Source organism: Physella acuta, unplaced genomic scaffold, assembly GCF_028476545.2.
Source record: "Physella acuta isolate Inbredline_101_S28 unplaced genomic scaffold, ASM2847654v3 ptg000148l, whole genome shotgun sequence".
In the NCBI taxonomy this organism is placed as follows: domain Eukaryota; kingdom Metazoa; phylum Mollusca; class Gastropoda; family Physidae; genus Physella; species Physella acuta.
In genome coordinates this window covers 872,684-895,500 of record NW_026731667.1, presented here as the reverse complement: position 1 = coordinate 895,500, position 22,817 = coordinate 872,684, and the positions used below count along the sequence as shown (strand labels likewise).

Here is a 22,817-nt window from a genome sequence, read left to right as displayed (position 1 = left end):
CTGACCGCCACCAATGACCTCTATATGACCTCGCCACCAATGACCTCTACATGACTGCCACCAAAGACCTCTACATGACTGCGATCAATGACCTCTGACCGCCACCAATGACCTCTATATGACCTCGCCACCAATGACCTCTACATGACTGCCACCAAAGACCTCTACATGACTGCCACCAACGACCTTTACATGACTGCCACCAATGACCTCTACAAAACTGCCACCAATGACCTCTGACTGCCACCAATGACCTCTGACTGCCACCAACGACCTCTGACTGCCACCAATGACCTCTACATGACTGCCACCAACGACCTCTATATGACCGCCACCAATGACCTCTATATGACCTCGCCACGATTGAATGTCCATTGTTTGAGCTAGCGTGGCCATGTCACTAAGATTACAGCCTGTAATTTCATGATTACCATTGATTACATTCACACAAGCCAACGACAAAACAATAAATGTTTGAAGTAACAATTTTTTCATGTCAGACGGAGACATTATGGCGGTACATGCACGCATTTCTCACGCGACAACCCGGGGCAACCCGCTGGGAGGTAGAGGCCAACCACCGACACTAAACCCACACAAAGCGGCCAGTCGTAAAACAAAGATGTGACGTCATTTCCTGTACGCGCGTCGGCTGCGGGGTTTCTGTAATAAATCTTTACGCTTAGCCTGTCGGGAAAATCAATAGTTTACATAACAAACACGTAGCCGTAGTTTACATAAAACATGAAGCTATCATTTACACCGTCAATATGCAGCTATCATTTACACAGTAAAGATGGAGAAATAACATACAGTAAATTGAGCAGACATTCTGAAGAATGTACCTTTACTGTTTGTTAACAATGTGGAATTAATTCTTGGTTTTAAATAGCAGCAATTACGTCCCTTTAATCTCATTGGTTGGTTAGATCACGTGACCAAGTTGTCACTCCTCTCTCGGGCAAATAAAGTTTGATAACAGTAATGTCCGCTTGTTAAACTTTAGTGGTCGATGGTAAATGGTCAGTGGTAAATAGTCAGTGGTAAATGGTCAGTGGTTAGTGGTCAGTGGCTAAATTGGACTAAATGTATACCGATTATAGACCAAGCCGCCTATGAGAATTGAAACATGTTCCTATGTTTGAACTAGCTGCGATATTTTCTTACAAACCCATCTCGTCGGTTCTGCACTGTTAAGTTATTTCTCTGTTTTTAGCTGTAAACAAATGTAGTACCTTAATTTCTCTGTTTTTAGCTGTAAACAAATGTAGTACCTTAATTGTCTGGCCCAGATAAAAAACGATTTTGGTCATTCCAAAAATTTTTTGGGCCATTCCAAAATGTTTGGTCATTCTATAATGTTTTTGGTCAATCCAAAAAATTGGTGGTCATTCTATAATGTTTTTGGTCATTCCAAAATGTGTTGAACTGCTATTATGACTGCAGCTGTCTGAACTACCATGCGGATAAATTATACACACACAAAGAAATATTTCGAACACATACACTAACTAACATATATAAAAACACAAACAAAAATCAACACGGGCAAACAAACGAAACAAAAAAAAACCAACACTGAGAAAATATTTCTTTGAGTCTTTTAATGTTTCCAGTATAAGTTTTAGAGGCTGGTACAAAATCTGGCTGGTAACATTTGTAAAATCTGGACATGTAGACTTGCACATTGTGCTGGGTAAACCTGCTGGTTGGCTCACGGGTTGGCCCAGAGGTTGGCCCACGGGTTGGCCCAGAGGTTGGCCCAACATTACATGCAATGCTGGCCCATTCATTAAATGTAAAATATATCATGTCCTTTATCAAGATATAAGAATGCATATTTGTAAACAGGCGAGTACATTAGCTGTAAATATTGCATCAAAGTTCAATTTTGGATAATATTTATTTTGTATTACCTCTTTGGTGGTCTAATAAAATCAAAGCAAGTCATTGTTAGTGCACATTTAAATATTGTTTAATACATGTATTGGGCCAAAATATTGCACAATATACGTAATGGTAAAAAATGTTGAACAATATATGTATTAGTCCAAAATATTACACAATATATATTGGTAAAAATTATTGCAAAATAGGGCCTTTAGGTATTGTTCAAAATATTGCACATTGTACGTACTGGTCAAAATATTGCACATTGTACGTTATGGTCAAAATATTAAACAATGTACGGTATGGTCAAAATATTACACAATATACGGTATGGTCAAAATATTGCACAATTTACGTACTGGTCAAAATATTGCACAATATAAGTATTTGTCCAACGTTTACACGATATATGTTTTGGTCCAAAATATTGCACAACAATGTAGTGGTCCAAAATATTGCACAACAATGTAGTGGTCCAAAATATTGCACAACAATGTAGTGGTCCAAAATATTGCACAACAATGTAGTGGTCCAAAATATTGCACAACAATGTAGTTGCCCAAAATATTGCACAACAATGTAGTGGCCCAAAATATTGCACAACAATGTAGTGGTCCAAAATATTGCACAACAATGTAGTGGCCCAAAATATTGCACAACAATGTAGTGGTCCAAAATATTGCACAACAATGTAGTGGTCCAAAATATTGCACAACAATGTAGTGGTCCAAAATATTGCACAACAATGTAGTTGCCCAAAATATTGCTTATAAAAAGAATGATACAGTTAACAGTTCTATAGATTATTTAAAACTTTCAGGATTTTATCAAATTTAATCTGTCTGAGATGGTGTCACATGTGGACCACATGTTGACCACACGTTGACCACATGTTGACCACATGTTGACCACAGGCTGACCACATGTTGACCACACGTTGACCACATGTTGACCACACGTTGACCACATGTTGACCACATGTTGACCACATGTTGACCACATGTTGACCACATGGTGACCGCATGTTGACTACATGTTGACCACATGTTGACCACATGTTGACCACATGTTGACCATAAGTTGACCAACTCAACAGATTCTATTCACTTACTCAAACATTGCACTTGGGCGTAACATTTTACGAACTTTCTTTATTTCAGCATACATATACGTCATACAACTGACACGCTTGTAACACATATACGTCATACAGCTGACACGCTTGTTAACACGCACAACAATCTGACCCTGACATCTATAGCATTTGACCCTGACCTTCATTGTGAGAAAGATCTGTTGGTGTTTTAAACAGGCATTCCAACAACAGCGTAGAAAAAAATATAACATTATATCACTTGTGCTCTCAACACTCATCAAATTCAACATATATTCACCCTGACACAACTAATCCAAACTACAATTTCCAGTATTATTTGAATTGTTTTGGTATCAGTAGCACGGCAGCTGATTGGCTGGCTATTTTTAGCATCACTAGACAGCGAGATGTGTCCCAGTTGAGCTGGTCAGCTTGATGACGTGGCAGCTGGTCAGCTTGATGACGTGGCAGCTGGTCAGCTAGCAGGTCCTGGATGACGTAGGCAGCTGCAGCAGGATGACCTGCCGGTTCTCCGTGGGGTGGCACTTGTTGATGTGCCGCGTGAGTCCGGGCGAGCTGTGGAACATGCTGGTGCAGTACTTGCAGGAGAAGGTCTCGCTCGAGTGGGAGCTCCGGCTGTGGCGGTCTGCTGCCGCCTTGCTGCTGAAGGCGGTGCCGCACGTGCTGCAGGAGAACTGAAGGTGAAGGCCGTGGGAGGACGCCTCGTGCTTCAGTCTAGAGGAGTCGCTGGGGAACGTCTTGCAGCAGATACTGCACGTGACGCCCGATCGGCGCGAGATGGCCGCCTTGGTGTCAGGCACTAAGTCAGCTTGGCCGCTTTGATTCTCTGTTGGATGGCCAGTTTTAGTCTTTGTAAGATGAGATGTCTGATTTTTTATAAAATGGCCAGTATGATTTTCTATAGAATGGTCGATTTGATTATCTTTAAGCTGGCTGTTTTCAGTCTTTATGTGATGGGCCGTTTGATTTTCTGTAGGATGGCCCGTTTGATTATCTGTAGGATGGCCCGTTTGATCATTTGTAGGATGGCCGTGTGTGTTTTGCGCCGGATGGCCATGCTGACTCAGCACGTGCTTGCGGAGATACGCCTGTCTCTGGAACTTTTTTCCACATGCCGGGCATTCAACCTGCTGGCTGACCGGAAGTTGCTGGCTGACCGGAAGTTGCTGGCTGACCGGAAGTTGTTGGCTGACCGGAAGTTGTTGGCTGACCGGAAGTTGTTGGCTGACCGGAAGTTGTTGGCTGACCGGAAGTTGTTGGCTGACCGGAAGTTGTTGGCTGACCGGAAGTTGTTGGCTGACCGGAAGTTGTTGGCTGACCGGAAGTTGTTGGCTGACCGGAAGTTGTTGGCTAACCGGAAGTTGTTGGCTGACCGGAAGTTGAGTCAAGGCCACGTCTGTGTGCAGACGTCCAGCGGTCAAACCTTGAACGGGGCTGCTAACAGCTGCAGCCCTCGCGTCGCTGTCGGCCCTGACGCTGCTCGACTCGTGACTCCGCTGCTCGGGTCTCTGAGAGTCACCACGACTCTCCGACACTGACGGCGTCATTATGGTGCTGGTCGCTGTGATGGTCGTGGTCTGTTGCTGGCGACTGTGTGCGTTCAAAACTTGTAGCACCAGAGAACGTTCTTCGGGGGTCAGACTGCTCCCTAACGTGGCGGGGGTCAGACTGCTGCCTAATGTGCCGGGGGTCAGACTGGTGCCTAACGTGCCGGGGGTCTGACTGCTCCCTAATGTGCCGGGGGTCAGACTGCTCCCTAACGTGGCGGGGGTCAGACTGCTGCCTAATGTGCCGGGGGTCACACAGTCTAAGGTGCTGGTGACGTCAGAGCTGCCCCTTGATATAACTCTAACGGTGTACAGCGGATGTGACGTAGCTTGTGATACACACGACGTCACTTCCTGTTCTGTGACATCCCTCTCAGATTCAGGCTCAGATTTGAAACCTTCAGACTCGGGCAGACTTTTATCTGTCGTTGGCTCGGGCAGACTTTTGTCTGCAATTTGCTCAGAACTAAGGAGCGTGATCGTCAGTGGTTCACCCTTGACCCTGCCCTGATGAAGGTCTTTCACCTTGAGTATTTGTACAGGAAGTGCTGACCCAGCTTCCCTGAAGCTTCCTGCTCCCACCTGTCCTGCTCCCACCTGTCCTGCTCCCACCTGTCCTGCTCCCACCTGTCCTGCTGCAGGCAGACGACTGTCCTGTGGTTCCACTGAGTCTGGTCTGGTCAGCGTGCCGGACAGGTTCTTGATCTCCGGCCTCGGGGCGATCTTGTAGCCGGCTGGCTCAAGCTTGGAACTTCCGGTCTGGGCGACCTTGCTGCTGACCCTCGGCTTGTGCCAGCGTCTGTGGCTCGCTAGGTTGGCCGGACAGTTGAAGACCTTCTCGCACTCAGGACAGCGGTACTCCACGTGGACGATACGCGAGCACCTGCAGGCAAGGGTAGGACAATGGTCAGTAGATGTAGGCAAGGGTAGGACATGGTCAGCACATGTAGGCAAGGGTAGGACATGGTCAGCACATGTAGGCAAGGTAGGACAATGGTCAGTAGATGTAGGCAAGGGTAGGACATGGTCAGCACATGTAGGCAAGGTAGGACATGGTCAGCACATGTAGGCAATGGTAGGACAATGGTCAGCACATGTAGGCAAGGGTAGGACAATGGTCAGGACATGTAGGCAATAGTAGGAAAATGGTCAGGACATGTAGGCAAGGGTAGGACATGGTCAGGACATGTAGGCAAGGGTAGGACATGGTCAGCACATGTAGGCAAGGGTAGGACATGGTCACGACATGTAGGCAAGGGTAGGACAAGGTCAGGACATGTAGGCAAGGGTAGGACATGGTCAGCACATGTAGGCAAGGGTAGGACATGGTCACGACATTTATGCAAGGGTAGGACATGGTCAGCACATGTAGGCAAGGGTAGGACATGGTCAGCACATGTAGGCAAGGGTAGGACAATGGTCAGTAGATGTACGCAAGGGCAGGACATGGTCAGTAGATGCAGGCAAGGGCAGGACAATGGTCAGTAGATGTAGGCAAGGGCAGGACATGGTCAGTACATGTAGGCAAGGTAGGACATGGACAGCACATGTAGGCATGGGTAGGACAATGGTCATCACTTGTAGGCAAGGGCAGGACAATGGTCAGCACATGTAGGCAAGGGTAGGACAATGGTCAGTAGATGTAGGCAAGGGTAGGACAATGGTCAGTGGATGTAGGCAAGGGTAGGACAATGGTCAGCACATGTAGGCAAGGGTAGGACAATGGTCAGTGGATGTAGGCAAGGGTAGGACAATGGTCAGCACATGTAGGCAAGGGTAGGACAATGGTCAGTGGATGTAGGCAAGGGTAGGACAATGGTCAGCACATGTAGGCAAGGGTAGGACAATGGTCAGCACATGTAGGCAATGGTAGGACAATGGTCAGCACATGTAGGCAAGGGTAGGACATGGTCAGCACATGTAGGCAAGGGTAGGACAATGGTCAGTGGATGTAGGCAAGGGTAGGACAATGGTCAGCACATGTAGGCAAGGGTAGGACAATGGTCAGTGGATGTAGGCAAGGGTAGGACAATGGTCAGCACATGTAGGCAAGGGTAGGACAATGGTCAGCACATGTAGGCAAGGGTAGGACAATGGTCAGTGGATGTAGGCAAGGGTAGGACAATGGTCAGCACATGTAGGCAAGGGTAGGACAATGGTCAGCACATGTAGGCAAGGGTAGGACAATGGTCAGTAGATGTAGGCAAGGGTAGGACATGGTCAGCACATGTAGGCAAGGGTAGGACAATGGTCAGTGGATGTAGGCAAGGGTAGGACAATGGTCAGCACATGTAGGCAAGGGTAGGACAATGGTCAGCACATGTAGGCAAGGGTAGGACAATGGTCAGTAGATGTAGGCAAGGGTAGGACATGGTCAGGACATGTAGGCAAGGGTAGGACAATGGTCAGTGGATGTAGGCAAGGGTAGGACAATGGTCAGTGGATGTAGGTTTAAATAGAAGCTTAAATTCAGGTTTGGCATACACGTGTTTGGTTGCGGCCTTTTGTTTGTCTTTTTTTTTTTTTTATTTGGCATGAAGTCAAACTCCAAAACAAATGGACGACAAAAAAACTAACATGAATCATGTTTTTAATCAGGTAAAGTTTAGTTTGCGTTATGTTTGAATCAATGATTGTGGCATTAATTTTTGACAGCTTTTGTTCGCAGTTTTTAAGGTTAGAAAACACGTTTTATTGTGCTAGAGGGTGAGTCATGTGCTAGTGATGTGTCGTGATGTGCTAGTGATGTGCTAGTGATGTGCTAGTGATGTGCTAGTGATGTGCTAGTGATGTGCTAGTGATGTGCTAGTGATGTGCTAGTGATGTGCTAGTGATGTGGCGTAATGTGCTAGTGATGTGTCGTGATGTGCTAGTGATGTGGCGTAATGTGCTAGTGATGTGGCGTGATGTGCTAGTGATGTGGCGTGATGTGCTTGTGGTGTGCTAGTGATGTGGCGTGATGTGCTAGTGATGTGGCGTAATGTGCTAGTGATGTGCTAGTGATGTGGCGTGATGTGCTAGTGATGTGGCGTGATGTGCTAGCAATGTGTCGTGATGTGGCGTGATGTGCTAGTGATGTGCTAGTGATGTGCTAGTGATGTGGCGTGTTGTGCTAGTGATGTGGCGTGATGTGCTAGTGATGTGCTAGTGATGTGGCGTAATGTGGCGTGATGTGCGAGTGATGTGCTAGTGATGTGCTAGTGATGTGCTAGTGATGTGCTAGTGATGTGCTAGTGATGTGCTAGTGATGTGGCGTAATGTGGCGTGATGTGCTAGCAATGTGCTAGTGATGTGCTAGTGATGTGCTAGTGATGTGGCGTAATGTGCTGTGATGTACTAGTGATGTGCTGTAATGTGGCGTAATGTGGCGTGATGTGCGAGTGATGTGCTAGTGATGTGCTAGTGATGTGCTAGTGATGTGCTAGTGATGTGGCGTAATGTGGCGTGATGTGCTAGCAATGTGTCGTGATGTGGCGTGATGTGCTAGTGATGTGCTAGTGATGTGCTAGTGATGTGGCGTGATGTGCTAGTGATGTGGATTGATGTGCTAGTGATGTGGCGTGATGTGTCGTGATGTGCTAGTGATGTGGCGTGATGTGCTAGTGATGTGGCGTGATGAGCTAGTGATGTGCTAGTGATGTGCTAGTGATGTGGCGTGATGTTTCGTGATGTGCTAGTGATGTGCTAGTGATGTGGCGTGATGTGCTAGTGATGAGACTTAATGTGCTAGTGATGTGCTAGTGATGTGCTAGTGATGTGCTAGTGATGTGTCGTGATGTGCTGTGATGTGCTAGTGATGTGCTAGTGATGTGCTAGTGATGTGCTAGTGATGTGGCGTAATGTGCTAGTGATGTGGCGTGATGTGCTAGTGATGTGGCGTAATGTGCTAGTGATGTGGCGTGATGTGCTAGTGATGTGGCGTGATGTGCTTGTGGTGTGCCAGCGATGTGGCGTGATGTGCTAGTGATGTGGCGTAATGTGCTAGTGATGTGGCGTGATGTGCTAGTGATGTGGCGTGATGTGCTAGCAATGTGTCGTGATGTGGCGTGATGTGCGAGTGATGTGCGAGTGATGTGCTAGTGATGTGCTAGTGATGTGCTAGTGATGTGCTAGTGATGTGCTAGTGATGTGCTAGTGATGTGGCGTAATGTGGCGTGATGTGCTAGCAATGTGCTAGTGATGTGCTAGTGATGTGCTAGTGATGTGCTAGTGATGTGGCGTAATGTGCTGTGATGTGCTAGTGATGTGCTGTAATGTGGCGTGATGTGCGAGTGATGTGCTAGTGATGTGCTAGTGATGTGCTAGTGATGTGGCGTAATGTGGCGTGATGTGCTAGCAATGTGTCGTGATGTGGCGTGATGTGCTAGTGATGTGCTAGTGATGTGCTAGTGATGTGGCGTGATGTGCTAGTGATGTGGATTGATGTGCTAGTGATGTGGCGTGATGTGTCGTGATGTGCTAGTGATGTGGCGTGATGTGCTAGTGATGTGGCGTGATGTGCTAGTGATGTGCTAGTGATGTGGCGTGATGTTTTGTGATGTGCTAGTGATGTGCTAGTGATGTGGCGTGATGTGCTAGTGATGAGGCGTGATGTGCTAGTGATGTGCTAGTGATGTGCTAGTGATGTGCTAGTGATGTGGCGTGATGTGCTAGTGATGTGCTAGTGATGTGGCGTGATGTTTCGTGATGTGCTAGTGATGTGCTAGTGATGTGGCGTGATGTGCTAGTGATGAGACGTGATGTGCTAGTGATGTGCTAGTGATGTGCTAGTGATGTGCTAGTGATGTGGAGTGATGTGCTAGTGATGTGCTAGTGATGTGCTAGTGATGTGCTAGTGATGTGCTAGTGATGTGCTAGTGATGTGCTAGTGATGTGGCGTGATATGCTAGTGATGTGGCGTGATGTGCTAGTGATGTGCTAGTGATGTGCTAGTGATGTGCTAGTGATGTGCTAGTGATGTGCTAGTGATGTGCTAGTGATGTGGCGTGATATGCTAGTGATGTGGCGTGATGTGCTAGTGATGTGCTAGTGATGTGCTAGTGATGTGCTAGTGATGTGCTAGTAATGTGCTAGTGATGTGCTAGTGATGTGCTAGTGATGTGCTAGTGATATGCTAGTGATGTGGCGTGATGTGCTAGTGATGTGCTAGTGATGTGCTAGTGATGTGCTAGTGATGTGCTAGTGATGTGCTAGTGATGTGCTAGTGATGTGCTAGTGATGTGCTAGTGATGTGCTAGTGGCTACCTGTGCTGGGCCAACTGAAAGGCGTCCTCGTACAACTCCTTACACAGCTGGCAGATGTGCTAGTGATGTGCTAGTGATGTGCTAGTGATGTGATGTGCTAGTGATGTGCTAGTGGCTACCTGTGCTGGGCCAACTGAAAGGCGTCCTCGTACAACTCCTTACACAGCTGGCAGATGTGCTAGTGATGTGCTAGTGATGTGCTAGTGATGTGATGTGCTAGTGATGTGCTAGTGGCTACCTGTGCTGGGCCAACTGAAAGGCGTCCTCGTACAACTCCTTACACAGCTGGCAGATGTAGTCCCCGATCTTGTTCTCGATCTTCTCCAGCTCGGCCCGGGCCTCGGGCGTCACCTCCACAAAGTTGTAGCTGGGCTCGATGTCTCCGTACACCACACGACCCTCCTCCTGCAAGGACATGCCTCTGTTAGTCACGTGCTCGACTCGTTGAACGTCACGTGCTCGACTCGTTGAACGTCATGCCGTCAGCGAGTCAGTGTCACATTGAATCAGTCAGTCAAATCATTCGTGTCAGTCAAGTCAGTCAAGTCAGTCAAGTCGGTCAAGTTTAACATTAGGTCCAAAATGTTGAGACATTTCTTGTGTGCGGGGGTAGTCTGTTTACTTGAGGGGACATTATGTTTGAATGGGACGGGATCTGAACCTGTGTGGATAAATATTTTACACGCGACAGAGATTGTGTGTAGCGGAGATTTACGCCACGGTAAAACAAAAAAATAAACATAAAATTTTAATGTCCATTTTCCATCTCCGTGTGTGTGTGTGTGTGTGTGTGTGTGTGTGTGTGTGTGTGTGTGTGTGTGTGTGTGTGTGTGTGTGCGCGTGTTATAACTTGACATGTAAACGGGACAAAAGGCTTTTGTGTGGACGGGACAATATGGTTCGTGTGTGGACGTGACAATGTGATTTGTGTGTGGACGTGACAATGTGATTTGTGTGTGGACGTGACAATGTGATTTGTGTGTGGACGTGACAATGTGGTTTGTGTGTGGACGTGACAATGTGATTTGTGTGTGGACGTGACAATGTGATTTGTGTGTGGACGTGACAATGTGATTTGTGTGTGGACGTGACAATGTGGTTCGTGTGTGGACGTGACAATGTGGTTTATGTGTGGACGTGACAATGTGGTTTGTGTGTGGACGTGACAATGTGGTTTGTGTGTGGACGTGACGATGTGGTTTGTGTGCGGACGATGCATGTGATTTTGTAATTGCCTTTACATGTGTGCAATCACCTAACTTTTGCGCTAATTAAGAAAACCAAGCAACGATTGCACTAATTAATAAAAGCAATCAACGATTGCTTCTACCACTTAGCTAAACTAACCTCTGGGTGGTTTTAATTACCTTTTGTCAAGCTTCATTAGACTTGTGACAATCTATGACTCGGTGTTTGATTTATTGATTCATTGACAAACTTGGCTAGGCCAAGTGATAGATATTTTAGACAGGCTCTAGTGAGTGATAGATATTTTAGACAGACTCTAGTGGGTGATAGATATTTTAGACAGACTCTAGTGGGTGATAGATATTTTAGACAGGCTCTAGTGGGTGATAGATATTTTAGACAGACTCTAGTGGGTGATAGATATTTTAGACAGGCTCTAGTGGGTGATAGATATTTTAGACAGGCTCTAGTGGGTGATAGATATTTTAGACAGGCTCTAGTGGGTGATAGATATTTTAGACAGGCTCTAGTGGGTGATAGATATTTTAGACAGGCTTTAGTGGGTGATAGATATTTTAGACAGGCTCTAGTGGGTGATAGATATTTTAGACAGGCTCTAGTGGGTGATAGATATTTTAGACAGACTCTAGTGGGTGATAGATATTTTAGACAGGCTCTAGTGGGTGATAGATATTTTAGACAGACTCTAGTGGGTGATAGATATTTTAGACAGGCTCTAGTGAGTGATAGATATTTTAGACAGGCTCTAGTGGGTGATAGATATTTTAGACAGGCTCTAGTGGGTGATAGATATTTTAGACAGACTCTAGTGGGTGATAGATATTTTAGACAGGCTCTAGTGGGTGATAGATATTTTAGACAGGCTCTAGTGGGTGATAGATATTTTAGACAGACTCTAGTGGGTGATAGATATTTTAGACAGGCTCTAGTGAGTGATAGATATTTTAGGCAGGCTTTAGTGGGTGATAGATATTTTAGACAGGCTCTAGTGGGTGATAGATATTTTAGACAGGCTCTAGTGGGTGATAGATATTTTAGACTGACATGGCGCGGCTATAAAAATCTGGAACAATCTATCAACCGGTCAGTTAAATTGACCGGATCAGTTCCGTCAGCCGGTCAGTCCGAGACTTACCGGATGAAAGTCCGCCGCCTCCTTGATGATGGTGCCAGACACGGGTGACGTGGTGTCGATGTCAAAGTTCAGCTTGCGGACAGCCTTCAGCCGCCGCCCGCTGCTTGACGCCTGCTGCTTCTTGCCCGGCGCCCCAGTTGTCTTAGACACGAGAGCCGCGGCCTCCTTGGGGTGGGGCGTCCTGAGGGTGGGGATGGAGTTGCCGATGGACTTGAGCGGAGGGGCGCTCCTGGACAGGTCCTGCACGTCCAGACTGTCGTCCTCAGACATGAGCCGCTTCCTGCTGGGGCTGACCAAAGTCTGGTGGGGCTGGGCGAGCTGGGGGTGGTAGGGCGAGGCGGGGTGGGGGTAGGGCGAGGCGGAGTGGGGGTAGGGCGAGGCGGAGTGGGGGTAGGGCGAGGCTGGGTGGGGGTAGGGCGAGGTGGGGTGGGGGTAGGGTGAAGCAGATCTTTGTTCATGCTGCGGTGGTGGGGAGGTGTGCCCGTGGGGGTGGGGGTGGTTGAGTGAGTACAGCTGGGGGCAGTCGGCCGTGTCGGCGTGCACGATGTAGGGGCTGACAGTCCTCGGGCACACCAGAACCGGAAGTGACCTCAGACTGGCCTGGGTCAGGTAGACGCTGTTACACGTGTCCGCACACATGTCCCGTCCCTCGCGCTGCGGGGACACGACCCTGGGGTAGCCGAGTTGAAGGTGGGGGGGCTTCTCAAAGTCACACCCCGGGCTCCGTCTTCTGCTGGGCATGCTCAGGTCGATGGGTGCGTCTAATGGCTCATACATGACGCTGTTGCCACTACCAGTGGTATGGTTGTTGTTGTCCACGCGAAACTGGCGGTTGCTGATGTAGCTGATGGTGCTGGCGTGGTGGTGCATGAGGCTGTTGTTGTTGACTTTGTTCCTGTTGTTGTTGCTCTCGTTGGCCGCCATGTTTTCCTTCTCCCGACCCAGAGAGTTGGGGCTGGCGGCGTACCCGGAGTCAGGCGACCCGTAGGCCACGTACTCCCCCTCCCCGTCCCGCAGGTGTTTCTCCGTGTCGGCGTCCGGCCCGTCCAGCGCCGGATCACGGTAGGAGAAGGCCGGACAGTGCTTGTGACGTTTGACCAGGAAGTGACGTGGCATGATGACACTCTCGCCACTCCGCTTCTTCCCACGTGACCAGGGTAGAGTCGAAATTTTAAAAAGTTGGACACACGACACACAACGAAATAAAAATATATCACTTGTAAAAATCGGGTCGCGTTTTACGCAAATGAAATAAGAATGCGTCTCATAAAAATGAAATTTTACGACAGACAAAATGTCGAACCAAAGGATTGGGCTATTGCACAGATGACGGTATAAAATTGGTTAAAGGCACGAGTTCATTTGGTTGAAAATTGTGGCTCAATAGTTGATTTCAAACAATACGCACATTAAAAAAATGGAAAATATGTAAAATATTGCACTTGTAAAAGAAACGAATGTAAAATTGTAAAGAAGAAGATAGCACTTGGGATCTAAACCAGCCTAGCGAAGTCCGTCGGTGACCGGATATGGCTGGGCGTGGTCATCTAAGGCAGCGGGAATGGCAGCAGCTTGGTGGTCAAGGTATGTACAGGTGCTAGACTAGCTCTGGTTGGTAGCACGGTGCTAAAGCTTTCAATTAGAGAGATAAACTTAATTATTTTAATTAGTGAACTAACTTATTTCAATAAGTGAACTAAATTTGATTTCAATTTGAGTTAACTTAAGTATTTCAATTAGTGACTTAAACGTTTTTCAATTAGTGAGTTAAGTATTTCAATTAGTGAGCTAAATTTATTTCAATTAGTTAATTTAATTTTATTTCAATTAATGAGCTAAACTTAAGAGTTTCCACGACAATTAATTAGCATGAATTCAAGGCACGGGCATGAGAATGTAAGGCACACATACACACAAAAAAAAACTATGTTACAAAATATTGCACGGATTAGGCCTGGTCGGTTAATTATTTACATAGTATATACAGGTGTCAGTGTCACGTGGTCACGGAGTGACGAGTGTCACATGGCAGTCACAACCTGGTGACGTCAGCCAACAGTGTCAGTCCCAAGACGTGATCGTGTCGCCCCGGGGTGGGGTCATGTACATGGTGGTAGTCCAGTAGGAAATAGTTGCAGCTCTCACTGGGGCAGAAAACACAAAGTCCAGCACGACACGCCAGCACTGGCAGCAAGCACACAGATCCGATGAGAGAATTCGAAAGTCCACAGAAATGTTTGGTAGTGGCAGACGCTAGCTCGGTGCCAGACCAATCTTCCCTTTTATAGTGGCGTGGTCTGGCCAAGACTGAAGCACGTGCTTCGCTCACCCGACATTCCTTGGCTCATCAATATGCATGCATTCGCGTGCCCTGTAAGCCCCTCCCACCAGCTCTGGCGTGCCTTCCTGCGACACCTCCCCGTGTGACGGTCGCCGGCGAATTTCTCCGGTCTGCCGGCACGAGCAGCCGGCCCACGTGATACGTCACGTGGTCGACCCTAGCACGCCGGCACAGCCGTGAGCTCAGCTGTCAGACTCAGCCAATATGGAACACCGGCATTCAATCACGTCCTGGTGTGGCAGCGTGGGTCACGGTACACACAGCCACACCGTACACAGCCACACCGTACACAGCCACACCGTACACAGTCACACCGTACACAGCTACACCGTACACAGCCACACCGTACACAGCCACACCGTACACAGCCACACGGTACACACAGCCACACCGTACACAGTCACACCGTACACACAGTCACACCGTACACAGCCACACCGTACACAGTCACACCGTACACAGTCACACCGTACACACAGTCACACCGTACACAGTCACACCGTACACAGTCACACCGTACACAGTCACACCGTACACACAGTCACACCGTACACAGTCACACCGTACACAGTCACACCGTACACAGTCACACCGTACACACAGTCACACCGTACACAGTCACACCGTACACAGTCACACCGTACACACAGTCACACCGTACACAGCCACACAGTCACACCGTACACAGTCACACCGAACACACAGCCACACCGTACACAGTCACACCGTACACACAGTCACACCGTACACAGTCACACCGTACACAGTCACACCGTACACACAGCCACACCGTACACAGCCACACCGTACACAGTCACACCGTACACAGTCACACTGAACACACAGTCACACCGTACACAGTCACACCGTACACAGTCACACCGTACACACAGCCACACCGTACACAGCCACACCGTACACCGTCACACCGTACACCGTACACACAGTCACACCGTACACACAGCCACACCGTACACAGTCACACCGTACACACAGCCACACCGTACACAGTCACACCGTACACAGTCACACCGAACACACAGTCACACCGTACACAGTCACACCGTACACACAGTCACACCGTACACACAGCCACACCGTACACAGTCACACCGTACACAGCCACACCGTACACACAGTCACACCGTACACAGTCACACCGTACACAGTCACACCGTACACACAGCCACACCGTACACAGCCACACCGTACACCGTCACACCGTACACCGTACACACAGTCACACCGTACACAGTCACACCGTACACAGCCACACCGTACACACAGTCACACCGTACACACAGCCACACCGTACACAGTCACACCGTACACACAGCCACACCGTACACAGTCACACCGTACACAGTCACACCGTACACAGTCACACCGTACACACAGTCACACCGTACACAGCCACACCGTACACAGCCACACCGTACACAGCCACACAGTCACACCGTACACAGTCACACCGTACACAGTCACACCGTACACACAGTCACACCGTACACACAGCCACACCGTACACACAGCCACACCGTACACACAGCCACACCGTACACAGTCACACCGTACACACAGCCACACCGTACACAGCCACACCGTACACACAGCCACACCGTACACAGTCACACCGTACACAGTCACATCGTACACAGTCACACCGTACACCGCCACACCGTACACAGTCACACCGTACACACAGCCACACCGTACACAGTCACACCGTACACCGTACACAGTCACACCGTACACCGCCACACCGTACACACAGCCACACCGTACACAGTCACACCGTACACAGTCACACCGTACACCGCCACACCGTACACCGCCACACCGTACACAGACTGTACACAGAAGTAGGCCTAAACTTAAGTACAACCAGTACACACACACACACAGAGAAGTTAGCTGACATACACAAGTACACTGTTACACACAAGACGCACATACATTCACACACACTCACAGAATTGTATGCTCACACGCAGAAATAGTGACACACACCTATATAAACACACAAACACACACACCTACATAAACATACCAACACACACACACACCTATATGAGCATACAAACACACACACACACCTACATAAACATACCAACACACACACCTATATGAACATACAAACACACACACACACCTACATAAACATACCAACACACACACCTATATGAACATACAAACACACGTCCACTGAATACCGTCAGTGCAGAAGCTTGCAATAAATTGTTGATGGTGATGTAATCTCACAGAAATAATTAACTAATTAGTTAAGTGTGCAAATAAGGGTCATCCATGTTTAATGAGACACTGTTGGTTCAACCAACAAATATGTAGGTCACCTAACTCTACTGCGGCCTTGTGTGTGTGTATGGGGGGGGGGGCTGTTTACTTGAGAGGAGATTTCGTTTGAATGTTTGAATGGGGGGGGGGGGGGGGAGGGGGTCTGAATCTGTGTGGATAGATATTTTAGACGCGAGAGAGATTCTGTGTAGCGGGGATGGAAAATGGACATTAAAATTTTATGTTTATTTTTTTGTTCTGTCGTGACGTAAAAATGTGTGTGTGTGTGTGTGTCTGTGTGTGTGTATGTTATTACTTGACATGTGAATGTCAGGTTCATCGACTGATGACACCCCAGGATCGTGGTGGTGGAGATACTCCCCACTCCCCAGTGATGGAGAGATGACATCATGCCACCCTGCACGGATTCGTCTTTAACTAAGCTACATCTGACTTCACCGTATTTCTACTGGATATAGATCAACAGCTCTACAAATTTGTTCTACAAATTATTGTTTTCTACTGTACCCCCCCCCCCCCCCCCTCCAGCCTACGCATTTTACGGGAATAAAACTGGTGTTACTTATATTCAGATCACACTATTACATACAGTATGTAAGCTGTATGTAAAGTTATGTTTTTAAAAGTTCCAAAAAAACTTTTAATCAAACTTTGCTCAATGTTTCTACCGACTGTAATGGCCCGAGTTTCTGCTTTGTTTGTCGTAGTGGCCCGAGTTTCTGCTTTGTTTGTCTGGCTGTCAAGTTCTTTGTGGCGGAGGTCGTTCCAGCCAGTGGCCACATTTCAAATTCTGCACTCGACCAATCAAAATTCCCATAGCCCACAACAAGGCGAATCCCACCAATGGCGTGCCAGCAGTCTTGAGCTGCGCGAGGCAACGTTCTCACGACCGTCAACAGCTGACCAGGGGGGGCGGGGGAGGGGGGAGGCGTGCGTGTGCGTTATCGATCCCCGGCCCGTCTCGCACGCGACCGCTCATTGTCTCCCCCGGGTCGCGTGCCTTGCCTCATTAGCATACAGCTGCTCACCCAAAAATATACCCTGGCTCTAGGACAGTACAGCCCCTCCCCCGTCCCCCTCCCCCCTCCCGTCTCCTAAACCAAAAATAGATTGAATCAGAGCTTCTGCCACTTTTACAACTAAAGAAATATTTCATACATCACACAAACTTCTCTAATACATCATCACACAAACTTCTCTAATACATCATCACACAAACTTCTCTCATACATCACACAAACTTCTCTCATACATCACACAAACTTCTCTCATACATCACACAAACTTCTCTCATACATCACACAAACTTCTCTCTTACATCATCACACAAACTTCTCTCATACATAATCACACAAACTTCTCTCTTACATCACACAAACTTCTCTCATACATCACACAAACTTCTCTCTTACATCATCACACAAACTTCTCTCATACATCATCACACAAACTTCTCTCATACATCACACAAACTTCTCTCATACATCACACAAACTTCTCTCATACATCACACAAACTTCTCTCATACATCACACAAACTTCTCTCATACATCACACAAACTTCTCTCATACATCACACAAACTTCTCTCTTACATCATCACACAAACTTCTCTCATACATCACACAAACTTCTCTCATACATCACACAAACTTCTCTCATACATCACACAAACTTCTCTCATACATCACACAAACTTCTCTCATACATCACACAAACTTCTCTCATACATCACACAAACTTCTCTCATACATCACACAAACTTCTCTCATACATCACACAAACTTCTCTCATACATCACACAAACTTCTCTGTTACATCATCACACAAACTTCTCTCATACATCACACAAACTTCTCTCATACATCACACAAACTTCTCTCATACATCACACAAACTTCTCTCATACATCACACAAACTTCTCTCATACATCACACAAACTTCTCTTATACATCACACAAACTTCTCTCATACATCACACAAACGTCTCTCATACATCACACAAACTTCTCTCTTACATAATCACACAAACTTCTCTCATACATCACACAAACTTCTCTCATACATCACACACACTTCTCTCATACATCATCACACAAACGTCTCTCATACATCACACAAACTTCTCTCATACATCACACAAACGTCTCTCATACATCACACAAACTTCTCTCATACATCACACAAACTTCTCTCATACATCACACAAACGTCTCTCATACATCACACAAACTTCTCTCATACATCAAACAAACTTCTTTCATACATCACACAAACTTCTCTCTTACATCATCACACAAACTTCTCTCATACATCACACAAACTTCTCTCTTACATCATCACACAAACTTCTCTCATACATCACACAAACTTCTCTCATACATCACACAAACTTCTCTCATACATCATCACACAAACGTCTCTCATACATCACACAAACTTCTCTCATACATCACACAAACGTCTCTCATACATCACACAAACTTCTCTCATACATCACACAAACTTCTCTCATACATCACACAAACGTCTCTCATACATCACACGAACTTCTCTCATACATCATCACACAAACTTCTCTCATACATCATCACACAAACTTCTCTCTTACATCATCACACAAACTTCTCTCATACATCACACAAACTTCTCTCATACATCACACAAACTTCTCTCATACATCACACAAACTTCTCTCATACATCACACAAACTTCTCTCATACATCACACAAACTTCTCTCATACATCACACAAACGTCTCTCATACATCACACAAACTTCTCTCATACATCACACAAACTTCTCTCATACATCACACAAACGTCTCTCATACATCACACAAACTTCTCTCATACATCACACAAACTTCTCTCATACATCACACAAACTTCTCTCATACATCACACAATCTTCTCTCATACATCACACAAACGTCTCTCATACATCACACAAACTTCTCTCATACATCACACAAACTTCTCTCATACATCACACAAACTTCTCTCATACATCACACAAACTTCTCTCATACATCACACAAACTTCTCTTATACATCACACAAACTTCTCTCATACATCACACAAACGTCTCTCATACATCACACAAACTTCTCTCATACATCACACAAACTTCTCTCATACATCACACAAACTTCTCTCATACATCACACAAACTTCTCTCATACATCACACAAACTTCTCTCATACATCACACAAACTTCTCGCATACATCACACAAACTTCTCTCATACATCACACAAACGTCTCTCATACATCACACAAACTTCTCTCATACATCACACAAACTTCTCTCATAAATCACACAAACTTCTCTCATACATCACACAAACTTCTCTCATACATCACACAAACTTCTCTCATACATCATACAAACTTCTCTCATACATCACACAAACTTCTCTCATACATCACACAAACTTCTCTCATACATCACACAAACTTCTCTCATACATCTAACAAACTTCTCTCATACATCACACAAACTTCTCTCATACATCACTCAAACTTCTCTCATACATCACACAAACGTCTCTCATACATCACACAAACTTCTCTCATACATCACACAAACTTCTCTCATACATCACACAAACTTCTCTCATACATCACACAAACTTCTCTCATACATCACACAAACTTCTCTCATACATCACACAAACTTCTCTCATACATCACACAAACTTCTCTAATACATCACACAAACTTCTCTCATACATCATCACACAAACTTCTCTCATACATCACACAAACTTCTCTCATACATCAAACAAACTTCTCTCATACATCATCACACAAACTTCTCTCATACATCATCACACAAACTTCTCTCATACATCACACAAACGTCTCTCATACATCACACAAACTTCTCTCATACATCACACAAACTTCTCTCATACATCACACAAACTTCTCTCATACATCACACAAACTTCTCTCATACATCACACAAACTTCTCTTATAAATCACACAAACTTATCTCATACATCACACAAACGTCTCTCATACATCACACAAACTTCTCTCATACATCACACAAACTTCTCTCATACATCACACAAACTTCTCTCATACATCACACAAACTTCTCTCATACATCACACAAACTTCTCTCATACATCACACAAACTTCTATCATACATCACACAAACTTCTCTCATACATCACACAAACTTCTCTCATACATCACACAAACGTCTCTCATACATCACACAAACTTCTCTCATACATCACACAAACTTCTCTCATAAATCACACAAACTTCTCTCATACATCACACAAACTTCTCTCATACATCACACAAACTTCTCTCATACATCATACAAACTTCTCTCATACATCACACAAACTTCTCTCATACATCACACAAACTTCTCTCATACATCACACAAACTTCTCTCATACATCACACAAACTTCTCTCATACATCACACAAACTTCTCTCATACATCACACAAACTTCTCTCATACATCATCAAACAAACTTCTCTCATACATCACACAAACTTCTCTCATACATCAAACAAACTTCTCTCATACATCATCACACAAACTTCTCTCATACATCACACAAACTTCTCTCATACATCACACAAACTTCTCTCATACATAAAACAAACTTCTTTCATACATCACACAAACTTCTCTCTTACATCATCACACAAACTTCTCTCATACATCACACAAACTTCTCTCTTACATCATCACACAAACGTCTCTCATACATCACACAAACTTCTCTCATACATCACACAAACTTCTCACATACATCACACAAACTTCTCGTATACATCACACAAACTTCTCTCATACATCATCACACAAACTTCTCTCATACATCATCACACAAACTTCTCTCATACATCACACAAACTTCTCTCATACATGACACAAACTTCTCTCACACATCATCACACAAACTTCTCTCATACATCACACAAACTTCTCTCATACATCACACAAACTTCTCTCATACATCACACAAACTTCTCTCATACATCACACACACTTCTCTCATACATCATCACACAAACGTCTCTCATACATCACACAAACTTCTCTCATACATCACACAAACTTCTCTCATACATCACACAAACTTCTCTCATACATCACACAAACTTCTCTCATACATCATCACACAAACTTCTCTCATACATCACACAAACTTCTCTCATACATCACACAAACTTCTCTCATACATCATCACACAAACTTCTCTCATACATCATCACACAAACTTCTCTCATACATCACACAAACGTCTCTCATACATCACACAAACGTCTCTCATACATCACACAAACTTCTCTCATACATCACACAAACTTCTCTCATACATCACACAAACTTCTCTCATACATCACACACACTTCTCTCATACATCATCACACAAACGTCTCTCATACATCACACAAACTTCTCTCATACATCACACAAACTTCTCTCATACATCACACAAACTTCTCTCATACATCACACAAACTTCTCTCATACATCATCACACAAACTTCTCTCATACATCACACAAACTTCTCTCATACATCACACAAACTTCTCTCATACATCATCACACAAACTTCTCTCATACATCATCACACAAACTTCTCTCATACATCACACAAACTTCTCTCATACATCACACAAACTTCTCTTATACATCACACAAACTTCTCTCATACATCACACAAACTTCTCTCATACATCACACAAACTTCTCTCATACATCACACAAACTTCTCTCATACATCACACAAACTTCTCTCATACATCACACAAACTTCTCTCATACATCACACAAACTTCTCTCATACATCACACAAACTTCTCTCATACATCACACAAACTTCTCTCATACATCATCACACAAACTTCTCTAATACATCACATAAACTTCTCTCATACATCATCACACAAACTTCTCTCATACATCATCACACAAACTTCTCTCATACATCATCACACAAACTTCTCTCATACATCACACAAACTTCTC

The 22,817-nt window shown here is 45.5% G+C and overlaps 1 protein-coding gene across 1 annotated transcript; it reads right to left on the bottom strand.

The window, feature by feature from the left end:
- Positions 1 to 1,607: 1,607 nt before the first annotated feature.
- On the bottom strand, positions 1,608 to 14,446 carry LOC131935531 (uncharacterized). The gene is made up of 3 exons (XM_059291961.1): positions 12,143 to 14,446; positions 10,037 to 10,203; positions 1,608 to 5,437 (listed from the first exon to the last, which is right to left on the bottom strand). Exons 1-3 carry the CDS (start codon positions 13,256 to 13,258, stop codon positions 3,466 to 3,468), a joined length of 3,255 nt encoding a protein of 1,084 aa, XP_059147944.1. The 5' UTR covers positions 13,259 to 14,446; the 3' UTR covers positions 1,608 to 3,465.
- Between the last annotated feature and the right edge of the window lie 8,371 nt (positions 14,447 to 22,817).